At 45.4% G+C, this 10,000-nt stretch overlaps 1 protein-coding gene across 1 annotated transcript in view; it reads left to right on the forward strand.

Annotated features, from left to right (window-relative positions):
- LOC122247663 (innexin inx3) overlaps positions 1–9,871 on the forward strand; it is an 11,859-nt gene extending 1,988 nt beyond the window's left edge. The window contains exons 3-6 of the mRNA XM_043007131.2: positions 419–530; positions 7,927–8,108; positions 8,239–8,401; positions 8,666–9,871. Of these exons, the coding sequence (XP_042863065.2) occupies positions 419–530; positions 7,927–8,108; positions 8,239–8,401; positions 8,666–9,172 (964 nt within the window). The 3' untranslated portion in view covers positions 9,173–9,871. The remainder of the gene's footprint in view (positions 1–418; positions 531–7,926; positions 8,109–8,238; positions 8,402–8,665) is intronic.
- Positions 9,872–10,000: the final 129 nt, after the last annotated feature.

The raw sequence follows: 10,000 nt of genomic DNA on the forward strand, positions 1-10,000 counted from the left end.
AATAAAAAAAAGAACAGATAGCAGGATCAGTCAAACCCATTGTGGATGGGGTGCCTAACAACCAAACTGGCAGTCAGGACAGGTGGTCTGCAATGTTAGGTGGCACAAGCTAAAAATTAAAGGGATGAGGAAACACTGTACCTCTGAAGCTGGTGCTGTTACAGCTACAATACTTCATGACTGTATGTGCGCTTAAACTGTGAGCAGATCCCGTTGTCCCTTCATTTACACATTGACACCTGTTTTTTAGGCCTAGTCAGTGCCGTCATTTATGTCAATGGGTTAACTGGTTCCAGTCACATTATTTACAAGGAAAGAGAGTTGTCAATAGCTACATATTTTATGAAAAAGGGTATCATTGTATTTGTGAGATTTTATTTATCAGTTGGATAACAGTTTTTTCATCATGTACTGGCAGAGGGAACTGGTTTTTGAGAGAGACAATCCACTGTGTTGAAGCATTTAATGGTGAAACTCTAGTTTCACCACAGAAGAAAAACATTTGTCTCTCGTATCCTTACACATGCAAGGTAAGTTGTCTCCCTCTTTCCTTTGCTCCCTCACTCTCCCTCCTTTCTCTCTCTCTCTCTCTCTCTCTCTCTCTCTCTCTCTCTCTCTCTCTCTCTCTCTCTCTCTCTCTCTCTCTCTCTCTCTCTCTCTCTCTCTCTCTCTCTCTCTCTCTCTCTCTCTCTCTCCTTTATTTCTTTCTCTCTCTCTCTCTCCTTTATTTCTTTCTCTCTCTCTCTCTCCTTTATTTCTCTCTCTCTCTCCTTTATTTCTTTCTCTCTCTCTCTCTCCTTTATTTCTCTCTCTCTCTCTCTCTCTCTCTCTCTCTCTCTCTCTCTCTCTCTCTCCTTCTCTCCTCTCTCTCTCTCTCTCTCTCTCTCTCTCTCTCTCTCTCTCTTCCTCCCTCTTCTCTCTCTCTCCTTTCTTTCTCTCTCTCTCTCCTCTCTCCTCCTTTCTCCTCTCTCCCTCTCCCCCTCTCTCTCTCTCTCTCTCTCTCTCTCTCTCTTCTCTCTCTCTCTCTCTCCTCCTCTCTCTTCTCTCTTCTCTCTCTCTCTCTCTCTCTCTCTCTCCTTTGTCTCCTCTCTCTCTCTCTCTCTCTCTCTCTTATCTCTCTCCTCTCTCCCCTCTCTCTCTCTCTTCTTCTCTCTCCTCTCTTCTTTATTCTCTTTCATCCTCTCTTTCTTCTCTCTCTTCTCCTCTTCTCTCCTCGTCTCCCTCTCTCTCTCTCTCTCTCTTCTCTCTTCTCTCTCTCCTCTCTCTCTCTCATTTAATTTTCTCTCTCTCTCCTCTCTCTCTCTCTCTGTCTCTCTCTCTCTCTCTCTCTCTTCTATCTACTCTCTCTTCTCTCTCTCTCCTCCTTTGGGATTTCTTCTCTGCTCTCTCTCTCCTCCTTCCTCTTCTCTCCTCCTCTCTCTCCTTCATCCGTGACTCTCTCTCGATCTCTCTCTCATCCCTCTCCTCGCTCTCACTCTCTCTCTCTCTCACTCTCTCTCTCTGTCTCTCTCTCATCCTCCTCTCTCGCTCTCTCAATCTCTCCTCTCTCTCTCTCTCTCTCTCACTGTCTCTGTCTCTGTCTCCGTCTGCCTCTCTCTCTCTCTCTCTCTCTCTCTCTCTCTCTCTCTCTCTCTCTCTCTCTCTCTCGCTCTCTCTCTCTCTCTCTCTCTCTCTCTCTCTCTCTCTCTCTCGTCTCTCTCTCTCTCCTCTCTCTCTCTCGTCTCTGGTCTCTCTCTCTCATGTCTCTCTGTCGTCCTCTGTCTTCTCTCTCTTCTCTCTCTCTCTCCTCTCTCTCGTCTCCTTTATTTCTGCGTCTCATCTCTCTCTCTCTCTCTCTCTTTATTGCCTCTCCTCTCCCCTCTGAGCCTCTTTCCTTCTGCTCTCTCTCCTTTCTCGCTTTCTCGTTTCTCTCTTTTCTCTCGTTCTCTCCTTCTCTCTCTCTCCCCTCTCTCTCTCTCTCTCTCTCTCTCTCTCTCGCTCTCTCTCACTGCTCGAGCGTCTCTCTCTCTCTTCTCTCTCTCACTCGGTCTCTTCTATCTTCTCTTCCTCTCTCTCCTCTCCTCCTCTTCCTCTCTCTCTCTTCCTCTCTTCCCTCTCTCGTCTCTCTCTCCTCCCTCTCTCTCTGCTCTTCTTCTCTCTCTCTCTCTTCCTCTGGGCTCTCTCTCTTTCTCTCACTATCTCTCTCTTTCTCCCCCTCGGGGGTCTTTCTCTCTCTTTCATCTCCTCTCTCTCTCCATCTGTCACTCTCTCTCTCTCTCTCTCTCTCTCTCTCTCTCTCTCTCTCTCTCTCTCTCTCTCTCTCTCTCTCTCTCTCTCTCTTTCTCTCTCTCTCTTTCTCTCTCTTTTTTTTTTTTTTTTTACACCTTTATTTATATTTACATGGTAGATGCATACAATTAAGTATTTATATTTACAGGCTAAAGAAGTAGTTGCTAAAAGCCTAACCAGTTTTATACATATAACATAAAATCACTTCATGATTTTAACCAAATATTTATACTGCATTTGAATCTTTGTTATTAATATTATATTTTTTCTTCGTGAGTAGTAGCTAAATTTTATTACTGATATGAAGTTGTGTTACCACAATTGAGAATATTTTGGAAGAAATTTGTCTCTGGAGAGAAATGTATAAAAACACCGTGGTTCTGTCTAATGCTGCTGGAACTTGGTTCTTGTTTCACCGGATGTCTAGTGGTTCGTTCTTGCTGCCGCATTGGAACGTCTCCAGACTGAAGATGTAGGCACATGCATCTCCTGGATCTTGAACATTGTTGAAAGGCCATGCCACATCTCTTCGTGTGTTGCAAGTCTGTCCAGTTTTGGGTTGAATTCCGTGCCATCAAAAAGCCGCTTTAAAATGCTGTCCTGGACTCTATCCAGAGGTGAAGGATGGTTACTAGCAGCTCCTCCCCAAGCAAGAGAGGGAGTACTCCATACAGGATCTGATTTGTAACTTTGTATAAGATATAATCAGGATTCCTTTAACCATCCAATACCAAGTGCAATTCTTAGCGAAGTTAATTGTCCTGGGATGCTTTCCTGGCTATTTCTTTCAAAGTGTGTCTTGAAAGTAGTTTTATTTGTCGTATTGTGATTCCCAGGATCTCAATTTCATTTTGTTGCGAGCGTTTTTATGGTTTTTCATTAACTGTTTTATACTTTTTAGACTGGGTGCTGGATCTTGCCACCAATAAAACTGGTTTTTTTTGGAGCAAACTTAACTGATATCCACTCAACACCCCAAGCTGTGCAATGTCCTTCATTACAGATGTTAACAATGTAATTCCATCAGTTGCATTTTCTTCTCCTGATTTGTAGGTGACAGCTATAGTGCCGGTTCAATCCGCAAAAGCGCGGGGTTCAGGAAGGAACTGTCTGAGATCATTATATGAAGATATTCCCATCATTGGTCCTAAGACAAACTGCCTTGTGGTACGCCTGCTGAGCGATGTGGTTAGAGAGGCGGATTCTGTGCCATTCAAAGACACTTTGAGGTTTGTCTGTCACTGAGATAGCTTTGTAGGAGTGCTACACACATCCTCTCCCACTGCAAATGCTTTTGATTTTCTCTAGTAGCCCTCTATGCCACACGTTATTTCCAAATGCCATCCCTTCAATGTCTAGAGCAATGAATGGCAGTATGGCGACCGTATCTAGGGCGCGGCTCCAGTCTGATGTCATGAGGAAGGTGAAGGTCTGCAGCTGAACGTGTGTTTCCCTCCGAATCCAAAATTTGGCGTGAGCACAAGGAGATGATTATCTGCTTTAGGTGATCCGATATATGGGGACAGATATTATCTTTTCCAGGACTTTGTACTAACTGATGACAGCAAAGACACAGGTTGTATAATTTTTAACTTGTGACTTGCTTCCTTTTATTGTGTATTGGGAATAGCTATACTATTTTTCCATATATGTGGCTATTCATTTTGCTGAGAGGCAGTTTTAATAGATCCAGTAAGTGGCAGCGAGATCTCCCTTGCCACATGTCTTCGAAGGAGTCAGGGACTAATCCCGGAGCTGCCCTGACAACTCTTCTTTTTTCGTCAATCCAATCAATATATTGTAGACGTCCGATTGAAGAGTTTCCTTATAGTTGCATTTTGTCCCGTGCCATTTGTGGGCAATTTATATTGTTGTGTTGCTGCATTTGGATTTTCTTGGAAAGTATCATCTTGTCTGCAAAAATGTTGAGCAAGGAGATTTATTTTGTCTTCAGTACAGTTTATTGCGCATTTGCAACGCGCATCTCTGGGCCATAAGTGGGGGAATAGTAACTCGTGTCTCTTAGGTCTCCTGCTTATCTTTAGATGAATGTTCCACCACCATAATTTTGCTGCCAATACACCCTTCTATCTAGTTTTCTTATTAATATGTGTTCTTTTTTGTGTTTCCTTTCCCGACAAGTCGGCAATAAGGATGCCCATTCCTCTCTCTTTGCTCGATCCGCTCTCTTTCTTCTCGACAAAGCTTTCTATCTTCTCTTCTCTCTTCAATCCCTCGGCGGCCGAAGTTCTCCTCTCCCTGCTACTTCTTTGCTCTCTCGTTCTGGAGTCTCGACGGCCTCACTCTTTCTCTCTCGGTCTTCTCTGCGGAGCTCTCTCTGCGTCTCTCTCTCTCTCTCTTTTCTGGTTCTGCTCCTCCTCTCCTCCCGTCTAGCTCTCTCTTCCTCCGTCTCTCTCCCTCTCTCTCTCTCTCTCTCTCACTCTCTCTCCTCTCTCTCTCTCTCTCTCTCCCTCTTCTCTCTCTCTCTCTCCTTCCTCTCTCCCTCCTCTCTCTCTCTCTCACTCTCTCACGCCCTCTCTTTCCTCTCTCCTTTCTCCTCTCTCTCTCTCTCCTCCGTCTCTCCCTCTCTTCCCTCCTCTCTCCTCTCTTCCCTCTTCTCCCTTCTCTCTCTCTTCTCTCTCTCTCTTCTCTTCTCTCTCTCTTCCTTCTCTCTCCTCTCTCTTCTCTCCTCTCTCTTCTCTCCTCTCTCTCTTTCTCTCTCTTCTCTCCTCTTTCTCTTTCTCTCTTTCTCTCTCCTCCCTCTCTTTCTCTCTCCTCTCTCTCTTTCTCTCTCTCCCTCCTCTCTTCTCTTCCTCTCTTTCTCTCCTCCCCTCTTCTCTCCTTTTCTCTCCTCTCCTTCTCTCTCTCTCTCTTCTCTCCTCTCTCTCTCTCCCCTCCTCTTCCTTCCTCTCCTCTCTCTCCTCCCTTCTCTCTCCTCTCTCCTTCTTCTCTCTCCTCTCTCCTCTCTCTCCTTTCTTCTCTCTCTCTCTCTCTCTCTCTCCTCTCTCTCTCTCTCTCTCTCCTCCTCTCCTTCTCTCCTCTCCTCCCTCTCTCCTTCCCTCTCTCTCTCTCTCTTCCCTCTCTCTCTCTCCTTCTCTCTCTCTCACTCCCTCCTCCTCTCTCTCTCTCTCCTCTCTTCTCTCTTCCTTTCTCTCCTCCTCTCTCTCTCCTCTCTCCTTCTCCTCTCTGTCCTTCCCCCCCTCTTCCTCCTCTCTTTTCCTCCTCTCCCTCTTCTCTCTCCTCCCTCCTTCTTCCATCTTCTCCTCTCTCCTTCTTCCTCCTTCTCCTCTTCTCTCCCCTCCTCCCCTCTCTCTCTTCTCTCTCTCCTCCTCCTCCTTCCTCTCTTTCTCTCCTTCTCTCTCCCTCCCTTCCCCCCCTCCTCTCTCCCTCCCTCTCCCTCCTCCCTTTTCCTCCTCTTCCTCTCCCTCTCTCCGCCTCTCTCCTCTCTCTTCCTCCTTTCTCCTCTCTATTCCTCTCCTCTCTCCCTTCCCTCTCTTCCCTCCTTCTCCCCTCTCTCTCTCCCTCTTCTTCCCCCTCTCCTCTCCCCTCCCCTCCTCTCCTCCTCCTTCTCTCCCCCCCCTCTTCTCCTCTCTTCTCTCTCCCTCCTTCCTCTTCTTCTCTTCCCCTCCTCTCCTCTTCTCCCCTCCCTCTCCCTCCCTCTTCCCCTCTCCTCCTCCCTCTTCTCTCCTCTACTCTCTACTATCTCTCCTCCCTCCTCTCTCTCTCTCATCCTCTCTCTGCCCCTCTCTCCTCCTCTCTCTCCTTTCTCCTCCTCTTCCTTTCTCTCTCTCCCCTCTCCTTTCTCTCTCTCTCTGTCTCTAAGTCATCTCCCTCTCTCTCTTCTCCTCTCTCTTCTCATCTTCTCTATCTCTCACCTCTCTTCTATTCCCTCTCTCTCTCAACCTCCTCCTCTCTCTCGCGTCTCTCTCTTCTCTCCTCTCTTCTCTATCTTCTCTCTCTCTCTCTATCTCTCTCTCCATCCTCCTCTCTCTCCTCTCTCAGCTCTCTTCTCTCTCTTCTACTCTCCTCCACTTCTCGTCTCTCTTCACTCTCTCCTTCGCGTCTCTCTCTTTCTCTCTCTTTTCTCTCTCTCTCTCTCTTCTTTCTCACTCTCTTTCTTCTCATACCTTCTCTCTCTCCTCCTCTCTCTCTCGTCCTCTCCTTCTTCCTCTCTCTCTCTCCTTGCTCGCAAGACTACTCTCATCTCTCCTCGTCATCTCTCTCCCATCCTCTCATCTCTCTCTACTCTCATCCTCACTCCTCTCCTCATCTCTCTCTCCTCTCCATTAATTCTCTCTCTCTCTCTCTCTCCTCTCTCATCTCTCTCTCTCTCTCTCTCTCTCTCTCCTCTCCCTCTTCTCATCTCTCCTCACCCTCTCTCCTCCCCTCTCCTCATCCTTCTCTCTCCTCTCTCTCTCTCTCTCTCTCTCTCTCTCTCTTCTCTCCCCTCTTCTCTCTCTTCCCTCTCTCTTCTCTCTTTCTCTTCTCCTCTTCTCTCCTCTCTCATTCTCTCTGCTCTCTCTCTTCCTCTCTTTAATCTACAACTCTTCAATCATCCTTCTCTCTCACGTCTTCTCTCTCCTCTCCTCCCCTCTCTCTCCCCCTCCGCCTCACCTCTCCCTCTCCTCTCTCTTTCCTCTTCCTCTCTGTCTCTCTCGTCTCTCCCCTCACCTCTCCTCACCATACTCTCTCTTTTTTCCCTAACCTAGAGAGAACTCTACTCAAGAGTCTCGCTCATCCTACAACTCCACTCACTCTCCCTAACTCCAGTGTCATCCCTCTCTCTCTCTCCCTCGTCTCTTCCTCGCTCTCTTCCTCTCTCTCTCTCCCTCTCTCTCTCTCCCTCTCTGCCTCTCTCCTCTCTCATCTCTCTCTCCTCGTCCTTCTCTCATTTCTCTCTCTCTCCTCTCTCTCAATATCTCTCACTCTCTCTCTCCCTCTCCTCCCCTCTCTCTCTCTCATCTCTCTCCTCCTCTCTCCTCTCTCTCCACTCCTCTCCTCTCCTCTCCTCTCTCTCTGCTCTCTCTCTATCTCTCTCTTCCTCTCTCCTCTCTCTCTCTCTCTCTCTCTCTCTCTCTCTCTCTTCTCTCTCTCTCTCCTCCCCTCCCCTCCCCTCCCTCTCTCCTTCCTCTCCTCTCCCTCTCTCTCTCTCCTCCTCTCTCCCCTCTCCTCTCCTCTCCTCTCCTCTCTCACTCCACATCTCCTCTCCTCTCTCCTCTCCTCTCCTCCCCCTCTCCCTACACCTGCCCCTCCCCTCCCCTCCCCTCCCCTCCCTCCCACTTCACCCCATCTCCCTCCCCTCTCTCCTTCCTCTCCACCCTCTCCTCTCCTCTCCTCCCCTCTCCTCCCCCCCCTCTCCTCCCCCTTCCCCGTTCGCTCTCCCCCCTCCCCTCCCTCCCTCCCTCCCCTCCCCTCCCCCCTCTCCTCTCCCCCTCTCCCCTCTCCTCCCCTCCCTCCCCTCCCCTCCCCTCCCCTCCCCTCCCCTCCCCTCCCCCATTCTCACCCATAGTGTCTATTTCTTATTGTCTTCTATTCTAAGGAGATTGAAGTAACCAAAGTTGTGAATTTTCATTTCCTTTTTTTGTTGTTGCAAACACTTATGATATAATGCTTTCTCATTCATTTGACATTCCTGGATTTAACATGGGTTCTTTGCAGCCACCTGAATCCACAAAGTTTGGGGAAAGAGAGTGTCAGCGCAGATACCAGCTGTTCTACCGCTGGATCCACTTCAGTTTCCTGATCCTTTCTGCAGTGTACTACACTCCTCGGCTCTTGGCCAAGGGCAAGGACCACCAGCTCCAGAAACTACTAACTGATCTTTCAACTCGGGAAGAAAAGTGAGTTTTAGGAGGTAATTTTTATTTTTAACCTGCTACATTCATTTTTGCAAATTCAGCTATTTCTTGCTGAAAATAATCAGAAAATGTTGCTTTTATGACGTGGATTACATACATATTCTTTTCGCAGGTATGATAAACCATCCCTGGAGGAAGGCACCAGGCTTGCTTTGCAATACTTCAAGAATCACAGCTTTGTTCATACCTCTTTGTATGCCAGACTGGTTCTCTCTCATGCATATGCTCTGGTCATTGATATGGCTACTGTTTTCTTCTTTGATTTCATGCTCCATGTAAGGTTTCTTAAAGCTGGTTTATTGCAATAAGAGGAATAAAAATGTCATACCCTGCATTTTTTTCTTAATATCTTTTTAATTTTTAAAAATTGATTTGTTCCTTCCAACTAGCTTCTATTCATATAATTACATATTCATCCATTCAAGTCAGACATTCATTTGGGTGTTGTCAGTCATTTCTGCTCACTGATTATTTCCATTAATCCAGTCATTTAGTAATTCATACTGCATACTACTTATCAAATGTATCTTTGATTTCAGAATGGCTTTTATGGGCTAGTGTACACAACATACCCTTGGAACAGGAACCCAAGCAATTTCAATGATAGCATGTCTCAGCATTTCCCCCCATATGCATTCTGCACCATTGACAAGTACAATCTGATCAACAATGCAAGAATAGAAAACTATGGCTGCCACCTAATGCTGATGGAACTGTATGAGAAAGTCTTCATTGTGATCTGGTTCTTACTTGCAGCTCTGATTGTAGTGACAGTGATCTCAGTTTTTTCCCTCTTGTTCCTGTGGCTACCACCCTTCAATCGCCTCTTCCTGCGCACCTGCATCACATCAACCCACATCCAACATGTGAAGAGAGAGGTTTTGAAGATCACTGGGGTGGGGGACCTCTTTGCCCTCAGTCTCATGAAGAGGCATATGAATGAGAGGCAGTTTTTGAAGTTCCTTGAAAGCTTAGTACAGGCCCATGACAACCATCTGAAAGAAATCTTGGTGGAGAGTCAACAGACATATGTGAACATGTGCTGAAATCAGTGTTGAGACTTGTCATTGTAAGAAAAAATACTGAATTTGTTATGAAAAATCAATTTGACATATTTAATTTTCATGATGCTCAATTCTGTTTATTTCTCCCTGCAGTTTTCCAGATAAAAGACCCATTATTTTGTGATATTGAAAATTTCAAGATTTAGTGCGAGATGCAAGGTTTGATTTATGCAGTGGTAATTAGATGCCTTACATTTGTTATAATTTAACTTTCTCACTTTGTTTTACGAAGTGTTTTTCATGTTTTTCATAACAGAAGATGAATATTAATTTTTCCTTTGCTGAACATAATAAACAGAGTTGCTGGAGACCACATAAAAAAGTATAGCCAAGTGAATACTTTCACCATCATATAGACCAAATCTTGCATGGGACCCATAAATATGAAACAGGAGAAAGGGAAATATGAAGACTAATTGCTTAGTTTAAGCACATATTCTTACAATGGCTTTTTGAGTTTATTAGGTTGAATTACTAATAAACAAATGTTCTTGTATATCAGGGTTTTGAACTTTGTCTTAGTTAGCAATTTGTATACCACAGAAGGTAACAATCATGTTTTCCTTTTTGTCTTTTTTTTTTTTTTTACTTTTATATATTTTCTTTTAATTTTCAATTATTCCATTGAGATGGGTATTGGTGTAATTACAATTTATTTTGTAATAGATACATTTACCAGTAGCTTGTTGTTTTCCTTATAACCTACTCAAAGTTTTGGATATATCAGTTTTGCTTTTGTTCATATATATTCTTTGCCTAGGATTTTAAGGTGAATTTTGGGAACGAGAAAATATATATGAATTTTAATCA

Source organism: Penaeus japonicus, unplaced genomic scaffold (genome assembly GCF_977035675.1).
Source record: "Penaeus japonicus unplaced genomic scaffold, GWHDUDI00000001_assembly GWHDUDI00000015, whole genome shotgun sequence".
Classification (NCBI taxonomy): domain Eukaryota; kingdom Metazoa; phylum Arthropoda; class Malacostraca; order Decapoda; family Penaeidae; genus Penaeus; species Penaeus japonicus.